Here is a 22,003-nt window from a genome sequence, read left to right on the forward strand (position 1 = left end):
TCTTTCATTTCTTTGTATACAATAAATATAATAGAACAACCTCTCTTATGTAATGGGTTGCCATTTTGTTTTCAATCCAATAAATACACTTGTCATTAAGTGGACAAATTCATTGAAATCTTGCAGATTTCTTTCAAACATGTCACTACATGAGAACTTAATCTAAATAGTGCCAGTGTAGGGCTGCTGAATAGTTCTTGGAGTAGAAATAAATGTTTGCTTTTGGGAGGATCTCAAATGTTAGCACGACTGACACTAAATTTGAATCCGATCTGAATTAACCCAATGGCTATATATTAAAACTATGGTATACAAATCAAAATAATGGTGCTTTTAATTATTTTTTTCCTGGCGTAGGTCTAACTGTTCGACAAAGGTACACAGTTGATTCACTAAGGAGCATAGGTAAGAGCAATTGCTATTTTCAATTCGCTGAGTTAAACAAACAAAAGCTGGTGGGCAGACACCTGCAGAACTAAGTAGCCAGGGATTGGACAGGCACATCAAAACTACAAGCTAACTTTCCGAATTCCTTACTAGGTTCGCAGGGATCAGATAAGTGGATATTTACCCCATACTAGATATCAGATTATGTTTCATCAAAACCAAGAAAATCAGACACTTGTCACACCTATTGCAGGTCTCCAGCTGGTAGATATATAAAATATACTAATCCTTATTGCTGTGGCTCTAGCTATAAGGACAGTCTACATGTATAAAGGAATATTATGCTCCTTCACTGTGTATTTTAAAAAGATAAGCCAAATTTTATTCTTAGATATTTGGCTCAGTTCAAGTCACTTTGGACTCAGATTTGGCTTAATACTCAACTAGTCATTATCTTGGCATTATGTTTGAGAAATAGAAAGAGATGGATAAATTGACATTGGTAGAAGTCTGCTGGATATTCCGGCATACTTAAATAAAATCAAAAGAAAATAAATCCAGAGATTTTTTGCAGAATGAAAGTAATTAGAATAACTTCTTATTAATTCAGACTTTAAATTATATATATTTAATTATTTTAAAAGGTCAAATTGTACCTTGTGTCTGTCAATCTTGCTCAGAAAATCCAAATCTGTTGTTTCTGAAATACCTCCGTGTATAATCAATACCTTTTCATCTATAATAGTAGCTAATGGCAACCAACTGAAAACACTCTGTATTAATTTCAGTATTCTACTGCCATGCACCTAAAGCAAATATAAAAATCATTAGCAGTACAGAAAATATTCAATGATTGCAGAAAAGTTACAGTAGTCGTCCAAATGCTTACCTGGTATTTCCACATTACTTCCTTTGTGAAGCCATACCTGAAATGGTAAAATATAACTTGGTATTGGAAGAATTATATTTCAGGAGATGTAGGATGGTTTGCTGTAATATATGCCTTTTGTATTACGTATTTTAGGATTAGCGAGTATCTGGTTAACTAAACTAAATACTGCAATGTCCCATCCATATCCATCCAAGCCCTGGTTAGACCACATCTTAGAAAAGACACATTGACTTTGGAAAGAATGCAGTTCAGATTCACCAGAATGTTACCAGGGTTCCACAGGTTAGATTATGAGGGATGATTACATAATCTAGGCTTGGATTCCCTGGAATCTAGTAGGTTAAGGGATGATTTGATTGAGGATTTTAGGATGTTGAAAGGAATTGATAAAGTAGAAAGCAAGAGACTCTTTCCATTGGTAGGCAGTCTAGGACAAGAAGACATAGACTTAAAATCAGAGCCAGGTTATTCAGTAAAGAAGTTAAGAAACACTTCTTCATGTAAAGGGTGGTAGAAGTTTGGAACTCGCTCCCACAAAAGCAATCGATGCTAGCTTAGTTAATTATTTTGAATCTGAGATCAATAGATTTTTGCTAACCAAGGGTATTAAGGGATATGGAACCAAAGTGGTTGGATGGAGTTAGGTCACAGATCACTCATGATCTAATTGAATGGCAGAGCAGCTGGGGGTGCTGAATGGTTTACTCCTGTTCCTATGTTCCTATAGCCCAGATCAGTAACCTATGGATTCCTTATTCCAGCTGTTACAACTACCTCTGAACATGAGTTACAAAGTCTGTTAGAAATTCATTAAGAAAATTCAGAATCTCTGAAGAGTCATAGATTCAAATACGTCACAAAAGGAGGCCATTTGGCCCACTGAGTGCATGCTGGCTCTGCATAGAGCTATGCTATCTGTCCCATTCCCCAGCTCAATCCCCATAGCCCTGCAAGTCTATTTCTCTCAGGTGGCCATTCAACTTCCTGCTGAAGTCATTGATCATCTCCACTTCCACCACCCTTGTGTGCAGCGAGTTCCAAGTCATTACCACCTATTGTGTAAAAAGGTGCTTCCTCATATAGAGATGATGACAATTCATCTTTTCCTCTCTTCACAAATTTTCCTCTCCTCTTTTAAGGTATTGACTTCTTCCACAGTAGCCAGTCACTTTCCTGTACCTTACTCAAGTAACTATTATTCATGTCTAGGCTTTGATAATGAGTGTTGATGGGTTATTTCACGAGAGAAAGCATTAGAGCTGAGTTCAATCCCATTCTCATCCAATGTTTCACATGCATACTTCCAGAAATGGTCTCTATTCAGTGATCAGGAATTCTGGCTAATGTTCCCCTATCTAGCCCAGGTGATCCTGAAGCTAAATGTAGCAGCCCCACTGCCACTACATAGCCTTATTGGTTTGTATGACTGAGAAGGTCACTGAATACACATTGAGACATTGGAGGGAACCAACACAATGGTGAATGGATTACACTGTGTACCTTAAGTTGATGACATAATCTTCATGGTTTCCTCTGTTTAGATAGACTCCCTTTGGATAAACAAGTAGAAATGCAAACAAGATCAGCAGAATCTCAATAGAATATTTCCCTCTGTCAACATAGTCTCCATTAAAGATATACACCTTTTCTGGTGATGGGAGCCCATTCTAGTCAGGAAAAAAAAATCTATGTTAGTAACAGAAATGCTATTTTATCACATCGACTACGATAGTGGTGAGGTGATGCGGTAACACACAAGCTATTTCCCACTTAATGTTATATATCTCCCCCACTTTTCATTTCCTTTAAATTGATATCGGCCGTTTTACACTATCACCGATGTCAAGCCGGTGTTCTTCTCCGACCACTGCCTCTTACTGGCCGACTGTCACTTACAGGACGACCAGCGGGTTGGCAGAAGGACGTGGAAGCTCAATGCTACACTGCTAACCTCAGAGAACGTTGAGGAACTCAAAAGGGATTACAAAGGTTGGAGGACCGTGAAACCCCTCTTTGAGTCTCCAGTCACTGGTGGGAAGCAATCAAGGAGAACATCAAGAGGTTCTTCATCCACAAAGGTGTTCAGAGGGCGAGAGAGAGACAGAGGGAAATGTCCCGACTCCAGAAAAGTATGCAAAATCTTCTCCAGCTGCAGTCGATGGGGGTCGAGGTCAAGGAGGACCTCCAAGAGGTGAAGAGCCAGCAGGCCTCGCTCTTTGCCACGGAGACCTCCAAGATCATCTTCCAGTCCAGAGACCGCTCCATCGAGCAGGATGAGATATGCTTGCGTTACTTCTTCCAAAAGGTACACACAGAGAGAGCTCTGTGATCAGAAGCCTGAAGGAATAGGATTGCTCGGTAATGTCTTCGCAGTCCGACATACTAAGGATCAGCAAATCCTTTTATGCTGGGCTGTATGACGCAAAGCCCACGGACAGCAGAGCCTCCCAGTCCTTCCTGTCATCTATCACAGAGGTCTTAGATGACAGCACGAGGGAGAGACTGGACAAGCCGCTAACTCTGGACGAGCTGACATAGGCCGTCGAGTCCTTCGAGACGAGTAAAAATCCCAGAAGTGACGGCTTACCGGTTGAGTTGTATTCGGCCCTGTGGGACTGGGTCAGCCCGGACCTGCTGGAAGTATACGAGAGTATGCTCCTGGCCGGCAGCATGTCAGAATCCATGACGAAAGGCATCATCACCCTCATTTACAAGCGGAAGGGGGAGAGGGCAGAAATCAGAAATTGGCGGCCCATCTCACTGCTTAATGTTGACTACAAGATTCTATCCAAAGTCATAGCCAGTCGAGTCAAGTCTGCTCCGGAGTTGGTGATCCACCCTGATCAGATCTGTACTGTACCCAGCAGGAAGATCTCTGATAGCCTCGCGCTACTCAGGGATACGATCGCCTATGTACGGGACAGGAGGGTGGACACCTGCCTCATTAGCCTGGACCAGGAGAAGGCTTTTGACAGGATATCACACACCTACATGATGGACGTGCTTTCCAAAATGGGGTTTGGGGAGGGAATCTGCAATTGGATCAAACTGCTCTACACAAACATCAGTAGCACAGTCTCAATCAATGGGTGGGAATCGGAAAGTTTCCCGATCCAATCTGGAGTCAGACAGGGCTGTCCTCTCTCCCCGGTCTTGTTTGTTTGCTGTATTGAACCCTTTGCTGAGTCTATGAGGAAGGATGCGAGCATAAGAGGGGTGACAATCCCAGGCAGCGGAGGCACTCCGATTAAAACCTCCCTGTACTTGGATGACGTCGCCGTCTTCTGCTCGGATCCGCTGTCTATGCGCAGACTGATGAACATCTGTGACCAGTTCGAACTGGCCTCGGGAGCCAAAGTTAACCACGGCAAGAGCGAGGCCATGTTCTTTGGGAACTGGGCTGACCGATCCTTTGTCCCCTTCACCGTCAGGTCAGACTACCTGAAGGTGTTGGGGATATGGTTTGGAAGGGCCGGGGCATGCACCAAAACCTGGGAGGAGCAAGTAGCCAAGGTACAACACAAGCTGAGCATGTGGGAGCAGCGATCTCTCTCCATTGTGGGTAAGAACCTGGTCATCAGGTGCGAGGCACTCATGTTGTTGCTGTACGTGGCGCAGGTCTGGCCTATACCCCACTCCTGCGCCATGGCGGTCACCCGAGCCATTTTCCGCTTCATCTGGGGATCCAAAATGGATCGGGTCCGGAGGGACACGATGTTCAAACCTCTGGATAAGGGCGGGAAAAATGTACCCAACGTCGCCCTCATCCTGATGGCTACCTTTGTGTGCGGCTGCATCAAGCTGTGCGTTGACCTCCAGTACGCAAACATCAAGTGTCACTACGTGCTGAGGTTCTATCTGTCCCCGGTGTTGCGAAGGATGGGCCTGGTCACATTGCCGCAGAACGCTCCATCCAGTTGGACCGTGCCGTACCACCTATCCTTCGTGGAGCAGTTTCTGCGGAAAAACACCTTTGACCACCAGTCCATCAGGCAGTGGTCTGCACGGAATGTCCTCAAGGCCCAAGGAATGCCTCATCACCAGAACTTTCAAAGAAGCACCAAGATGTAGCTTGGCTGGTGGTGAGAAGAGCCCTCCCCATCAGATCCTTCCTGCACGCCCGAAGTGTCACCCCCTCCGCACAATGCCCTCGAGGTGGCTGTGGTGGGGAAGAGACAGTTGCCCATCTCCTTCTGGAATGTGTGTTTGCAAAGCAGGTGTGGAAAGAGATGCAGTGGTTTTTGTCGAGGTTCATCCCAAGCAGCTCTGTAACACAGGAGTCTGTGCTCTACAGGCTGTTCCCAGGGACGCACAATGAGATAAACATCAACTGCTGCTGGAGGACTATCAATTCGGTGAAAGAAGCCCTTTGGTCTGCCCGAAACTTGATGGTCTTCCAACGCAAAGAGTTGTCCACGACCGAATGCTGCAGACTGGCACATTCCAAGGTCCAGGACTACGTGCTGAGGGACGCACTAAAGCTTGGGGCAGCCGTAGCAAAGGCTCAATGGGGAAAGACCACAGTGTAAGGTCCCCCCACCAAGCTGAACAGAGGGGCTGGATCCATGGGAAACCCCTCGAACTGTATCGGGAAAATTTTCGTTTGCTGCAAAATGTAAAAATGTATCTGGCATGACAATGAAATGGAAGGGTTGTGAGGCAACTCATGATTGTATTGAAGGAAACTTTGCACGGTTTGTAGTTTTTGACTTGGTGCTGTTTGGAACTGTTTTGTCATGTATTTTTTACAGATTTTTATGAATAAAGTATATTTTGGAAATAAAAAAAATGTTTTACACTATCAGTCAAACCACAATTTCCTCCAATGAGTTTCCATCTACAGAAGCTGCACCAGCAGGAAGCATTTGTTGCAAGTAAGGCTGATAACAGATTCTCCAATCCATGACCCCTGCAAGTGGAGATCCCAGCTGTGAGTGTAGAATTGCAGACTCACACCTAGGGCTGGATTTTGTTCTCCCCCAGGCATTGGCTTCCGTGGCGGAGAGGGCCTGAAGATGGCTCTGCATGAGGCCCGCCACAGACCTCAACGCTATGAGGGCCCGGCCCAATCCTCCTGCCGGCAGCGAGGCTCTGTGGCGGCCACCCCCCCCCCCCCCCCCGCCTCTGGGCAATGGGACCACAATTATCATATTCAAATGAATAAAATTATTAAATTTAAATAGACTTACCTGCGATCTTGACGGCTCCCGCGCCTTCAGATCCCCGTCCGGGGAAACATGGCGCCTCACTGGTGGGGAGGAGGTAAGTTTGAACCTTAAACTTTGTGCAGTTTGGTGGGGGGGTGAAGGTCAGATATAAAAGGTGAGTGTTTTGGGGGGGTGGGGGAAGGGCAAATAGTTATTGTAATTGTTATTGGGGAGGGGTGGGAAAGGGGTGTTAGAAATTTAGTTATTTAATTTTGGGGGATAGGACTTTAAAAATTTAAATTGGACAGCAGGGCTGGCTGCCTTATAAAAATGGCACCAGCGCCTGCGCACAGGCACCTGACGCCATTGCTGGGAACAGACAGCCCGCCCCCTCCATGAGATTGGGGGAGGTGAGGGGGGCGCAGGCTGCCCCGGCTATTTAAATGTGCCACTGCACGTGAGTTTGCGGCGGATCTTTGGCGTGCGGCCCACGCAGGCAGGCCACTATTTTCTGAGCTCGCTGTCTCCAAGAGCTGCTGGCCAATCACAGGGCTGGTAGCTCAGCAGTGTCAGCGCGTAATCAGGAGCGGTGGCCACTGTTGGTACTGCAGAGACCTCAGACCCAGGCTCAGCAGTGGAACACCGGAACAAAGGTAGGTGAGGCACGGTCACCGGGGTCAGTCCGGAAGGCCCCGGTGAGGGAAGGTGGGGGGGTTGGTTGTTCAGTCCAGGGGAGAGGGGTCTGGGATGGGGGGTAACGTTGTTCCTGGTGGGGGTCCTCCATAGGCCATAAATTGCCCACAAAGTAGGTATTCCCCCCACCAAGCCCACAGGGAGGGCCTTTAATAGGCTACTTAAGGGCCTCAATTGGCCTCTGGGCAACAGGGAGGTGACACACACCCCCCCCCCCCCTCCCCACAATCACCACCACTCCGCCCCCCCACCCATCGCGATACTCCATGCCCCATGTCTCAGGGGTACATAAAATCCTGGCCAATGAGTTTTTTTGTAATGTTGATTGAGCGCTAAATGTTGGCCAGGACATCATGGATAACTCCCCTGCTCTTCTCTGAAATAGTACCATGGAATCTTTTATGTCCACCTGAGAGGGCAGACAGGGCCTTGATTTAATGTCTCATCTGAAAGATGCCACCTCTGACAGTGCAGCACTCCCTGACAGGATAGACTACCAGAGCTTAGAGCCTTGGCAGCTGTAGGCACGGCTGCCAATGTTGAGGCAATTAAAATCAAAGATGCTCAAGAGGCCAGAATTGGAGGAGTGCAGATACCTCAGAGGGTTGTGGGGCCGGAGGAGATTACAGAGATAGGGAGGAATGAGGACATGGATAGACTTGAAAACAAGGATAAGAATATTAAAATCGAGACTTTGCTGAACTGGGGGCCAATTGTAAGTCAGCAAGCACAGGGGTGACGGGTGATAATTTCACCCAGTTTATAAGCAAATGAAAGGATTTTTGGTGGACCATTCTGCTGTTAGGAATTTTTACCAGCTTTAAATTGTTTTGTAAATTATTGAGTTTTTATTTATAAATTGATCTAAAGCTGATGTAAACATTCATGAAGATAAAGAGTGTTAAAGGAAAGTTAGGGGTCTTAAAGAATAGATATAGTTATAATCATCTTTTCCAAAACTCATTATATACAAAAGCATTCTGGCAATTGGCTTTTAAAAATACACAGGCGTACCTTATAGAATATTAAAAATAAGTCATCCAATTTTCCGTGTAAATCACCTATAAATTCCGTGGAGGAAATAACACAATTATTTCATTAATTGTTCCAACAGAAAACGGTATAATCCAAAATTGTATCGTAAGAAAGAAAACTGCAAATACAGAAAATCCAAAATAAAGAGAGAAACTGCTGCTAATACATAGTATTCCAGTCAGCTTCTCTAAAGAAAATAGACAGGTCTAGACATTTTGGGTGTGTGTGATTGTGAGTTCTGATGGCGGGTAATACTGAAAATACCATCACTTGTCATTTCACAGACTGACTGCTGTGAATTTCCAGTAGTTTTCATTTTTAGAATTGAATGTTGCATTATTTTGACTGTTAACAGAAATTCTTATATTTTAATGTATTTCATAGAAGTGCACCATTTGTTTGATACAGAAATGTAACACACTAATAATTTAAAAATCCACCAAGTAATAAGTCCTGTTGAAATAGTATAATTTCCGATGACTCCAGCCAACCTCCAGGTTCACAGCTTCATTCTGAGCTGGAAATTGTCAGCTGGAGTGGGCCATGAAAGGCAGTAGGTGAGCAAAATTAGCTTCACTACCCTTAATATATATATAGGGGGGGGAAATCAGCCAGAACTGCAGCTCCTGCTGGAAGGTGCATGTATGAGGACAGGATCGAGCTCAGCCATGGTTAAATAGGCTGTCAACACCCATCGCCTGGACTCTCATATGACATATGCCCACTTGGCTGAGCTACCAGAAAACAGCCAGCCCACATTGGACCACACCCAAGCATGAGTCAGAGCGAGAAAAGAAAGTTGAAGGGAAGGGGTAGAGCAACTGTTAAAAAAAAATTAAAATAAGACCTTTCCCAAGAGACAAGTCCCTACATTATTTTCCAGTTAGAAATCAGTTAAACTGTGCCAGTCACTTCATAACTTTCTGTCCTTCACTAGGGGTAGGATTTTCGACTTCTGTTCAAAATGGGCACCAAGTCAATGGATCGGACATTCCACCTGCCCCGCAGGAGGCACTCATCTCATTTGAATGTAGCTGGCAAGCTGTAGGCATCAGATACCTGGCGGTTGTGAAAGGAGATGAATTTGGCTGGCTCCTATACGGAGCTGGGGGGATGGGGTGCGGATTTGGGAGCTGGTCCTGGACATGTCGAGCATGCGCAAACAGCAGGCCAAAGTATAGTTGCTCCTCCTGACCCCACAAAAAAATCTGCCTGAAGTGTTTTAGTCCCTTAAGGTACAAATGGACAGAATGCGCACAGCACATCAGAATTATGCTGAAAGGTCACAGATCTGAAACGTTAATTCTGCTTCTCTCTCCACAGATGCTGCCTGACCTGCTGAGTATTTTCAACACTTTCTGTTTTTATTGCCCATTTTACACTTGTGGCAAAAGTTAAAATTAACCCCAAAGTGACTGAAATGTCTATGAGATTCCACCCTCTTGTTTTAGTACCGATGTTCGAGGCGGGTGGACTGCCCCTGGTACTATGGGGGCCATGGGTAATATCAGAGGCTGGTACATCAAGGGTGAAGAGTGGTAACATATCCCAATCCTGACCCAACTGGGCCCACTGAGCGACGGTGGGGTCAAAGCAGGGATTGGGGCTTTGAATCCCAAAGATGAGTAGTTTCTTTTTAAACTAATTAAAAATGGGTGAATGGGTGTAGGGGGCATCACAGATACTGTTCTTTTTGGGGCAGACACTCCTCCCTACCCACTGAATTGGCCACTTATGTACAAGGTGCAGCCCAGTTCTAATTGCCAATGTCCTGCATTTCGTGGCCACATTCCCAGACCCTACAAACCGAGGCGGGGTCAGTAGCAGTGGCTGTGGGTGGAGGGTCACATCCTGCCACTGGATGGACCTGCCCAATTATTTCTGTGCCTAACTGCAGGGAGAAAAAACTGCAGGGATACAGGGAAAGAGCATTAATTGGATTGCTCTTGGAAGGCGCAACACAAACTCAATGGGCTGAATGGTCTCCTGTGCTGTACGATTCTGTGATTCAAATCTGAGCCACAATAACCATATTAGGGTAAATTATAAGATGTAACAAAATCCAGTAACCTTCTCTAACTCATCAATCTTGTTCTTGTGATTTATGATGTCATCTGAAGCCCTCATCAATTATCAAGCCTTGTAAAACACTCCAACTGAATTATTATTCTATATATAAATCTGATTGACAAATAATTGACAGAGAGGTCATACAGATTTTGTAATCCTGTTAACTACAATGGAATGGAAAAATACAAGGACATAACCGCTTACCACAAATCGTAATCTCTTTACTGTAGCAGGTAGAAATGTGGTTGATATTTGGCAAATGCTCCAGATGTTTCCTGGTTTCACTCAGAAGCTGCAATACATAGCGAGCGTGAAGCTTCTACTGAGAGAAACGGAGTGAGTGTGAGAAATCGCAGGAACATGCTTGTTAACATATTTGAAAATTGAACTACAGGAATAGATTCATGTAATTAAATGTACAGAAGCCTTCCTTAAATCCTTTTTAACTTATAGAGTATACTCTACGTCACGCCTCAATGCCTTTTTCAGAATTCACACAGAACTGGTGTGACGTATTCTGTCCTCATTACCTTTATTTATAATAAGTTGATTCTTTTATTGTATTTCATTTGCATCCATTCTGAATGATCCTGTAATGTAATACATTTTAATTTATTGAAACTAATCATAAAGAAAAAATGAAACTAATAATGATTTATATTTAGAAACTTTTGCCTTTTAACATATCTCAATCAAGCCAAAAATTGGAAGGTCCTCATTGTGGTACAGAGTCATACAGGCATGAGCGTGGGGTGCAGAATTCGGGCTCGAGTGTTGAAGCCCGATCTCGGACCCATACTTGTGTTTCATGGGCTCTGAGCCAGTAGTGCATCGTTGCAATTTCTACCGTTTAATTCTTTCTGGATATTTAGTGTCGCCATTGGATCATCTTATTCCAGGAAATTAATTTACTGATTCACTTAGTCTTGTATCTTAAGCAGGAAGAACAATTTGTTAAGGTGTGGGCAATGTCCTGATTTATTATGGACTAACACATACATGGGCTGAATTTTCGCCACAGAGGTGGGAAACTGATTAAAGTTAAGATTTTCGCATGGAGCAGCCCTGAATTGGAATGGAGATGGGTTTCTTGTCCAGTTAGAGCCAATGGGGCTGGGAATGGAGGCGAGTCAGATGAAGTATGGGACTCATTCAGACTCACATGGCAGCCATCGCTGAGGTTGCTGGTTGTCCTGAGGGGGCGATCTGCAGTTTGTGCCAAAGCCTTCCATGGCACCAGAGAGAAGTGAAATGTCACAGGGGAGCTGGAGGCCTGGCATCCAGGGCAGACCACCCCCTCACTTCATCGATGCCGACCTGGAGCTAATGCTGGAGTCCGTGAGGGAGAGGAGGGAGGTACTATTCCCGGAGAGTGACAGGAGGAGGTCATCATGCAGCAGGGGCTCTGTTCAGTGTCATCTCCCTCCGCCTCCACGTCCTCCTCCTCTTTCATCTCCTGCTACTGCTCCTCCAGGACCTCATGTCCTCAAGGTCTGCATCTGTCTGGAGTGCCAAGTAATGGAGAGCACAGCAGTCTACAACAATGACTGAGAGCCCTGCAGGAGGGTATTTGGGGGGTGCCACCTGGCTGGTCCAGGCACTGGAATCGCATCTTCAGAAGCCTCCTGGCCTGCTCAATGGTTGTCCTGCTGAGCAGGTGGCATTGGTTGTATCACCTCTGTGCTTCTGTCTAGAGCTCCTGCAAAAGGGTCAGTAGCCATCTTGTCAAGAGTTTTTAAAACTATTGTTTCATGAGATGTGGGCATTGCTGGCAAGGCTAACATTTGTTGCCCGTCCTTAATTGCACTTGAGAAGGCGGTGGTGAGCTGCCTTCTTGAACTGCTGCAGTCCATCTGGTGGGGTACACTCACAGTGCTGTTGTAGAGGGAATTCCAGGATTTTGATCCAGCAGCAGTAAAGAAATGACAATATAGTTCCAAGCCAGGATAGTGTGTGGCTTGGAGGGGAACTTGCAGACGGTGGTGTTCCCATGTGTCTGCTGCTCTTGTCCTTCTAGGTGGAAGAGGTCATGGGTTTGGAAGGTGCTGTTGAAGGAAGCACGGTGAGTTGCTACAGTGCATTTTGTAGATGGTACATATTGCGGTTACAGTGCATCAGTGGTGGAGGGAGTGAACATTTAAGGTGGTGGATGGAGTGCCAATCAAGCAGGCTGCTTTGTTCTGGATGGTGTCAAGCTTCTTGAGTGTTGTTGGAACTGTACTCATCCAGGCAAGTGGAGTGTATTCCATCACACACCTGACTTGTGCTTTGTAGATGGTGGACAGGCTTTGCGGAGTCAGGGGGTGAGTTACTTGTCGCAGAATTCCCAGCCTCTAACCTGCTCTTGTAGCCATGGTATTTATATGGCTAGTACAGTTAAGTATCTGGTCAATGGTAATCCCCAGGATGTTGTAAGTGGGGGATTCAGCGATGGTAATGCCATTGAATGTCAAGCAGAGATGGTTAGATTCTTTCTTGTTGGAGATGGTCATTGCCTGGCACTTGTGTGGCACAAATTTTACTTGCCACTTCTTAGCCCAAACCCGAACATTGTCCAGGTCTTGCTGGATATGAACATGGACTGCTTCAGTATCTGAGGAGTTGCGAATGGTACTGAAAGTCGTACAATCATCAGCAAACATCCCCACTTCTGACCTTATGATTTTTAAAATTATTTGTTTCTGCGATGTTGGCGTCGCTGGCCAGGCTAGCATTTGTTGCCCATCCGTAATTGCCCTTGAGAAGGTGGTGGTGAGCTGCCTTCTTGAACTGGCGCAATCCTTGGGGTATAGGTGCACCCACAGTGCTGTTAGGAAGGGAGTTCCAGGTCCCATAGCCTTTGCAGTATCCAGTGCCTTCAACCATTTTTTTATATCACGTGGAGTGAATCGGATTGACTGAAGACTGGCATCTCTGATGCTGGGGACTTCAGGAGGAGGCCAAGATGGATCATCCATTTGGCACTTCTGGCTGAAGATTGTCACAAATGCTTCAGCCTTATCTTTCGCACAGATGTGCTGGGCTTCCCCCATCATTGAGGATGGGGATATTTGTGGAGCCTCCTCCTCCGGTTAGTTGTTTAATTGTTCACCACCGTTCGTGACTGGATGTGGCAGGACTGCAGAGCTTAGATCTGATCCGTAAGTCATGGGATCGCTTAGCTCCATCTAACATATGTTGCTTAAGTTGTTTGGCACAAGTAGTCCTGTGTTGTAGCTTCATCAGGCTGACACCTCATTTTTAGGTATGCCTGGTGCTGCTCCTGGCATGCTGTCTGGCACTGTTTGGGCTGGATTTTGTATTCCTGCCGCCGGGTACGGCGGCGGGCGCGGAACATGGCGGCCGTCCCCCATGGGAACTGCGCCGCCGCAACAACATTATTACGTGGCAGGCGGCCATTTTACATATTCACGGCATCACCTGTTGAAGGAGCAGGTGCTGATGCCATTTTTAATAGACTGCCTGCCCTGCAATCAGTACACCATAATGCAGGGTTCACCCCTTCCCCTTCAAACCCACCAGAGTGCGGAGTTCACCCCGTCCCCACCTCAGTGGCGGCAGCATTCCCGAGGAAAGTGAAGGCCTGTGAGCGCCACTCGTCACGTTAAGGATCGGGAATTGAAGGTAAGATGGCTGCGGATTACATTTAATTCATGCAAATATCTTATTTAAATATGCTAAGTCGGGTCCCATCGCAGAGCAGCAGAGGGGCCGCCATGAAGCTTCCCCGCCACTGGGAAGATTGGGCCCAACAATCACGACGCCGAGTTATGTGGCGGCCACTGTCGCTCCGATTTTCCGGCCTCCCCCACCCCCACCATGGAACCTAACGTCGGGCTGGGAACAAAGCCTAGCCCTTTATTAAACCAGGGTTGATCCCTTACCTTGATAGAGTGAGGGATATGACGCGTCATGAGGTTACAGATTGAGGTTGAAGACAATTCTGCTGCTGCTGATGATCTACAGCACCTCATGGATGCCCAGTTTTGAGCTGCCAGATTTGTTCTGAGTCTATCCCATTTAGCACGGTGGTAGTGGCATACAACATGTTGGAGGGTATCCTCATCATGAAGACAGGACTTTGTCTCCACAAGTATTGTGTGGCGGTCACTCCTACCAATACTGTCATGGGCAGATGCATCTGCAACAGGTAGATTGGTGAAGACGAGGTCATGTAGGTTTTTCCCTCACCACCTACCACAGACCCGGTCTGGCAGTTATGTACTTCAGCACTCGGCCAGCAATGGGTGCTACCAAGCCACTCTTGGTGATGGGCATTGAAGTCCCCACCCAGAGTACGTTCTGTGCCCTTGCCGCCCTCAGTGCTTCCTCCAAGTGGTGTTCAACATGGCAGAGTACTGATTCTTCAGCTGGGGGGGGGGGTGGAGGTGCAGTAGATGGTAATCAGCAGGAGGTTTCCTTGCCCATGTTTGACCTGATGCCATGAGACTTCATGGGATCTGGAGTCAATGTTAAGGTCTCCCAGGACCACTCCCTCCCGACTATATACCACCACCTCTGATGGGACAGGACTTACCCATGGATGGTGATGATGGTGTCTAGGACATTAGATGTAAGGTGTGATTGAGTGAATATGTCTATCTCGGGTTGTTGCTTGACTAGTCTGTGGGACAGCTCTCCCAATTTTGACACAAGCCCCCAGATGTTATTAAGGAGGACTTAGAAAAACTCAAGGTAATCTGGAATAGTCAGCATGGCTTTGTGAAAGGGAGATCATGATTAACCAATTTATTAGGGTTCTTTGAATGAGTAACATGCACTGTGGATAAAGGGGAGCCCATTGACATACTGTACTTGGATTTCCAGAAGGCATCTGATGAGGTGCCACATAAAAGGTTATTATGCAACGTAGGAGCTCATGGTGTAGTGAGTAACATATTAGCATGGATAGAAGATTGGCTGGCTGGCAGAAAACAAAGAGTATGTATAAATGGGTCCTTTTCTAATTGGTAGGATGTGACAATTGGAATCCCTCACGGGTCTGTGCTGAAGCCTCAACTTTTTAAAATTTATATCAATGACTTAGATGGGGGCGAGCGATGGTATGGTAGCTAAATTTGCAGATGACACAAAGATAGGTAGGAAAGTATAAAAGCAAATACTGCAGATGCTGGAAAGTGGAAATATAAACAGGAAATGCTGGAAATACTCAGCAGGTCTGGCAGCATCTGTGGAGAGAGAGGAGCAGAGTTAATGTTTCAGGTCATTGATGCTTCATCAGAGGTAGGAAAGTATGTTGTGAAGAGGACATAAGGACGTTGCAGACCAATATAGATAGGTTGTGAGTGGGCAAAAATCTGGCAGATGAACTATAATGTGGGAAAATGTGAAGTTGTTCTCTTTGGCAGGAAGCATAAAAAAGCAGAGTATTACTTAAACGGAGAACGACTGCAGAACTCCAAGGTGCAGAGGGATCTAGGTGTTCTAGTGCATGAGACCGAAAAAGTTAGTATCCAGGTACAGCAAATAATAAAGAAGGCTAATGGAATGCTATCCTTTATTTTGAGAGGAATTGAAAATAAAAGTAAGGATGTTATGCTTCAGTTATACAGGGCATTGGTGAGACCACATCTCGAATACTGTGTGCAGTTTTGGTCTCCTTATTTAAGGAAGGATGTGAATGTATTGGAGATGGTTCAGAGGAGGTTTACTAGATTGATACTTGGAATGAGCGGGTTGTCTTATGAGGAAAGATTAGATAGACTGGGTTTGTTTTCACTGGAGTTTAGAAGAGTGAGGGGAGACTTGATTGAAGTATCTAAGATCTTGAACGGTCTTGATAAAGTGGATGATGAAAGGATGTTTCCTCTTGAGGGGGAGTCCAGAACTAGGGGGCACTGTTTTAAAATTAGGGGTCGCCCTTTTAGGACAGAGATGAGGGGAAATTCTTTTCTCTCAGAGGGATGTGCGACTTTGGAACTCTCTGCCTCAGAAGGTGGTTGAGGCAGGGGCATTGAATAATCTTAAGGCGGATGTAGATAGATTCTTGTTAATCAAAGGAATCAAAGGTTATTGGGGGTAGATGGGAGTGTGGAATTCGAGACACAGACAGATCAGCCATGATCTTATTGAATGGCGGAGCAGGCTAGAGGGGCTGAATGGCCCATTTCTGCTCCTAATTCATATGTTCGTATGTTTGTAGGGGCGACAGGGCTGGGTTTGCCATTGTTTTTTCCAGTGCCGAGGTCGTCTGTCCAGACTGGTGGAGGATCAAGGAAACATGGCAGCTGACGGAAAAGTGTATGGACACATACAGGAAGCTCTTGTTGTGGTCGCAGACCAGTCAGACATTGAGGGAGTGGAAGCCCTTCCTGTTGATGAATTGCACTGTCTGGTCACTGGGTGCCATGATGGCCACGTGGGTGCAATCAATGATGCCATTCACCCGGGAGAATCCAGTGATGCAGGTGAAACCCAATGCCCTCTATCGCTGCGAGGCTGCGTCTGTTGTTAAATTAATGTGCTGACCAGCTGTGGCAAAGAGGGCGTCAGTGACCAGTGAGATGCAGTGGTGTGCAGCCGTTTCTGAGATACCACTAAGCTGATCCTTGGAAGGAGGAAAAGCAAAGTAGTTCAAGACCACAACAACTTTAACGGCCACTGGCAGGGCATGATGACCATGCTGTGAGGTGCGAGGGCATAGATGTCTGTGACTCTCTGCCTGGAGAGTCGCAGTCTCCTGTGACACGTTATCGGTCATCTCCAGGTAGCTCCGTCTTCAGCGGTTGATCCTGTGTTGAGGGTTTGGCCTCTATTGCCTTCTTGCCCTTCTTTCCTCTCCCACGCCCTCCTGATGTCCAGGGCTCTGCCATTCCTGCGTAGGGTGTTGTTCTTCATCATCAGGGGGCCTAAATTCTGACAGTAGTGCCCCCATTCCCAGCTGGAGCCTTCCTTCTGGGCAGATGGCTGCCAAATTCTCCTTGGCAGCTTTGCCCCTTGCTATTCTGCCCCCCCCCCCCCGATGCCTGGGAAGGGGTGAGTGCCCATCCCATTCAAAGCCCAGCCGCTGAGTGCCCACATTCCTTGCCACCTGCACAGCACCAAGGGCACCCCCTTAGTAAGTGCCAAGTCCCCCTTGCCCTGCTGATCCTCTTATGGGGTTCAGGCGATGTCCTGGGGTAGCCATAACTGGCTCCTCACTCTTTACCCACCTCCCTTCAGATGATCTCTGTTTCTGAAGGTGCGGTTAACCCTTGTGCCCCTTTAAAAATTTAAACCACCCCTTGACAAGCTCTTAATGAGTTATTAAACAGCACAATTGGGTGGAGAGTGGGATTCCTGTGATGCTATTCCACCCCCCACCCCCACCCCGCCCTGGTGATTATTGCTAGCGCCAGGAATAGCGTCTTGAAATTGACACAGCACTGGTATTTTTGGTACTCCTCCGCCTCCATTCCTGACTTTTGGGGGGCGGGGCGGGGGGGCTAAAAATTCAGCCCATACATGCAGGTTTTTCACATTTCATTGTTCCATGAGTCCCTCAGGAATCTTTTGGAGCATCTCTTTACATGAACTTATCAGAATTACAATCTTAATCCTATTGTATATCATCCATCAGCAATGGTTAATTCCTCTCTACATTCGCTAACAAATTCTAGAGGGTAATTTTGTTTTACTTTGGTCATCCCTCCATGATTATCTCTTTGAGGATCTCAAGCATCTTATCCTGTTCTGTCTCAATTCTGACTAACATTATCTTCTGGCCAGATACTGGGTTTCCTTTTCAGAACTGAGCTTCCAATGTTATGGCTCTGACCTCTGACCTGCCCTTACATTTATCCTCTTCAGATTTTTCAATGGCTTTTGATAGTGGGGATCATTTTAACTTTCGGTGTTGTTGTAAAAGGGGCAATGTCAGATTGCCTGCCCGTTATAGATGCCGCCTGATTTCCTTTTCAGTGATATTAGGCTTTGTACTACCTCAAAAAAAAATTTGATTTTGATATCTGAATGCTTACTTGTTTTTCTTTGAAGGCTTCCAGTAAGGTAGTTACATGTGCAGGAGTGAGAGGAAAACAGAGCTGGGGTCCAGCATAAGAGTCTGAAACCTCAATGTTACTGAAGATGCAGTGATTATCCCGCTCTACATCCTTAACAGACTCATCAGACTGAGTGAAAATGTGGGAAATACGGTCTTCTGTGGAGGGAATGGTAAAAGTTAATGATTCCTAACCAGGATATAAGTGCAATGTGTGATATTCTGACTTCACTACATCAACAGAGTTATAGTTTGGGCTTCAGAACAGACATACATTACAAAGCTGATGTTTATCTTTAAAAAGAACTTTAGCTTTATGACATGCATAAAAATTACATATTTCTGATTTAAAGTGCTTTTTAAAGTTATTTACAGTGTATTATCTCAATTCACCAAATTTCATAACTTGAAGGCTGTTTTTAGTCTTACTGTACTATTGAAAGCAGTTGGTGGTACTTTCATTGTTGCTTTATTAACAATTTAAATTCTTGGAACAACCTGTGAAAAAAAAAAACCTCAGGCAGAACACTGTCATATTGACCCTTTGGGTATGTTTATATCGCAGCAGTTACTACATCTGAACACTGTGATAATCACTGACTGAGTCAGTGATATTCAGTCAATGCTGTCTCTGTGACGAGGAACATCCACCAGCAGGAATGGTCTACCAAGAAGAGGCATGTTCACTTCTGTCTGCAGATACAGGGGTGTGGGCTCTGACAGGTGGACACACTGCATCTCTTGTGCAGTCAGGCCTGGCTGCTGTGACTTTCCTCTTCCGGACATGGCGGATGCAATGATTCCCATTGGTGCTGGTAATGGTGTTGGGGGGACAAAATAATTTACGTCAACTGGCACAAGGGGTCATGAACTGAAGGTCCAATGGGGGAGGAGGGGTGTAAGGGAAAATTGTTTTTTAAAATGGCATAAATACACAAAGCCATAGTCCTTGAACACGAGGATATTTATTGCTCTCCACCAACCTTGGACACTCATTTCAAAGGTGCATTCTTTATGTGAGACATCCAGCTTGGTAGAATGGAGGGAAGTGACATCACCCCACCCCCAACACCCAATAAATATTAAAATAATTGGGCAGATAGTTCTTCTGCCATTGGTTCTACCACTGGAGACTGCATTGAGACACAAACTCAGTGCATTTCCTGTTACTGTGACTGTGACACTGGTAAGGAGAATTCAGGTTTATGTCTTGTGAAGCCACAACATGACACTCATGTGAGTATTCTAGTGTAGGCATGGATGGCAGCCCAATTTCTGTGTCATCTGTGTACCCTGTAGCTGGTGAAGAAGCAGAGAACCACCTGAGGAGGAACTGTAAATCTGCTGCATCATTGACATCACTGTCATTTACCATAAATACAAATGGCTTTCACCAGCAGCACATGTTTTTCATTTACTTCAGCCCAACTGTACAGCCCAGCAATATAGACTTAGAAATTCCTCAGAGGTGTTCCTGCTCCACCGTTGAAATGGAGCTTCAGCCATGGGTGCAGCGAAGCAGCTCTGAGGAAATTCCTGGGCCTGGTTTCAAGGCCCGCTGTCCTGTGTGGACTTGCTGCAACCAATGGCGAAGGTTCCCAAGTGTGACTGTCACACAGCTCAGCAAACCCCAGCCAGACAGTTATTTTCCTCTTGCTGTACTGTGGAATTTCCTGGGAACAGAAATGGAATAGATTCAATCCCCAGCTTCAGCATCCTAAACAAACTACTCAGTTGTTTCTATATAAATGGCTGTGGCATGTGTCATACCAGAAACTGCTTCAACTGCTGAAAAGAGAAGACAAACACTGGGAGTAATTTTGCCTTTGTATAATGGCATAAAACAATGTTGCCTGTTTTCCATCTCTCTCCAATTTTATTTCCATTGACTTCAAAATAAATAAAATCAAGAGACTTGTGAAATGAGCTGACGATTCGCTCACATCTGTTTTACAAAACTGCACAAAATTATAATTATTCCCACTGAGTGTTATCCTGATAAAAATATATTTTTTGGAAATCCATGGTTGATCCTGTATCATCCATACTTTGGCTACTACAGTTGAGTTTCACACCTTTCTTATCAGCTTGGAGTTTCCCACGTAGGGCTTTATACTTAAGCTGCTTTTATGTTGGCTCTGTTTTAATTCGGATTCTGCAAGAACAGCATTGGTGAGTCAGCCAGCAGCACTTACACTGATACATCAGGTTCAACTAATGTGGTGATAGAATTGTAGATTCAGATTTTGGTAGTTCTACAAGTCTGCCATCAGGGTGAGGGGTCTGGATTTGGTAGCATGAACTGGCTCCTGGACTCTGGTCCCTGGAATCCAAAGTAAAACATTTCTTCTCCAATCACTATACCACCTAATCAAGGGAATTGGCTCCAGACTGCATATCAGTTACTCTAATAAACCTGTGGTAATTTTACATGTACCATGTGATTTAAAGGAGCACAGTGGTTGATTTTTAAATTCTGGATTTTATTTTCTCAACAAACAGAATCACAGAATTGTATCAAATGATGTTTTTGTTAAATAAATTAAACATTATCAATCAAACATATTTATGGTAACCAATGTGGGACAAAGGCACGTATATGGAGTTAGGTCACAGATCAGTCATTGAATAGCAGAACAGGCTTGAGAGGTTAAGTGGCCTACTCCTGTTCCCATGATCCTATAACAGCAATCTTGTTGAGACCCCATAAAAGGTGAAAAGAACTGCGGAATTTATGTTTCGGTTTCCAAATCTCTTAAGAGTTATCTGCCTAAAAGCCCTCCGAGGATTTTAACCAGCTAACTGGTTAGGCTTTCAAAGCCTATTTTCATAGAGATCTCAACATGATAGGACAGCAACACATATCACATATAGATAATGTATCAGACAACTGTGAATAGCTACAGAATAATACATAGCATTAATGCAGCCATCATAATGCTAAGTTATATTGAATTACATAGAATATACAGCACAGAAACAGGCCATTTGGCTCAACTAATCTGTACTAGTGTTTATACTTCACACATGTCTCCTCCCATTCCAGTTAACCCATTTCCACCTTTCAGTATACTTATCTATTTCCCTTTCCCTCATGTACTTGTCTAGTTTCCTTTTAAAATGAGGCAAGCGTGGGGGGGGGGTAAAGGCGCATATATGGAGTTAGGTTGCAAAGCAGATGATCTCATTGAATGATGGAACAGGTTCGAAGGGCTCAATGGCCTACTCCTGTTCCTACAAAAGCATCTAAGCTATTTGCCTCAACCACTTCCTGTGGTACCGAGTTCCACATTCTAGCCACTCGCTGAATAAATAAATTTCTCCTTACTTCCCTATTGGATTTATTAGTAACTATCTTGCATTTATGGCCCCTAGTTTTGGATTCTTCCACAAGTGGAAACATTCTCTCCACATCTACTCTGTCCATCCCATTCATAATTTTAAAAACCTCTATCAGGTCACCTCGAAGTCTTCTCTTTTCTAAAGACAAAAGTCCCAACTTGTTCAATCTTTCCCAATAGCTGCAATCTCTCAGTTCTGGCACCATCCTTGTAAATCACTTTTGAACTTTCTTCAGTGCTTCATTGTCCTTTTTATAGTATGGAGACCAGAACTGTGTACAATACTCTTAAGTACAGCCTGACCAGGGTCCTATACACGTTTAACATAACTTCACTACTTTTGAATTCTATATCCCTAGAAATAATTTCCAGTGCTTTGTTAGTATTTTTAATTACTTTGTTGACCTATGATGCTGATTTTAATTATTTCTTCATCTGT

At 45.0% G+C, this 22,003-nt stretch overlaps 1 protein-coding gene across 1 annotated transcript in view; it reads right to left on the reverse strand.

Moving 5' to 3' along the window:
* The window catches only part of ppef2a (protein phosphatase with EF-hand domain 2a), a 54,618-nt gene that overhangs the window by 19,097 nt on the left and 13,518 nt on the right, over positions 1 to 22,003 (reverse strand). Inside the window, exons 5-10 of the mRNA XM_068014409.1 lie at positions 18,204 to 18,382; positions 10,429 to 10,543; positions 8,134 to 8,180; positions 2,780 to 2,946; positions 1,277 to 1,313; positions 1,044 to 1,193 (exon numbers count right to left, since the gene is read on the reverse strand). Coding sequence (XP_067870510.1) covers positions 1,044 to 1,193; positions 1,277 to 1,313; positions 2,780 to 2,946; positions 8,134 to 8,180; positions 10,429 to 10,543; positions 18,204 to 18,382 — 695 coding nt within the window. The remainder of the gene's footprint in view (positions 1 to 1,043; positions 1,194 to 1,276; positions 1,314 to 2,779; positions 2,947 to 8,133; positions 8,181 to 10,428; positions 10,544 to 18,203; positions 18,383 to 22,003) is intronic.

Source organism: Heterodontus francisci, chromosome 1 (genome assembly GCF_036365525.1).
Source record: "Heterodontus francisci isolate sHetFra1 chromosome 1, sHetFra1.hap1, whole genome shotgun sequence".
In the NCBI taxonomy this organism is placed as follows: Eukaryota; Metazoa; Chordata; class Chondrichthyes; order Heterodontiformes; family Heterodontidae; genus Heterodontus; species Heterodontus francisci.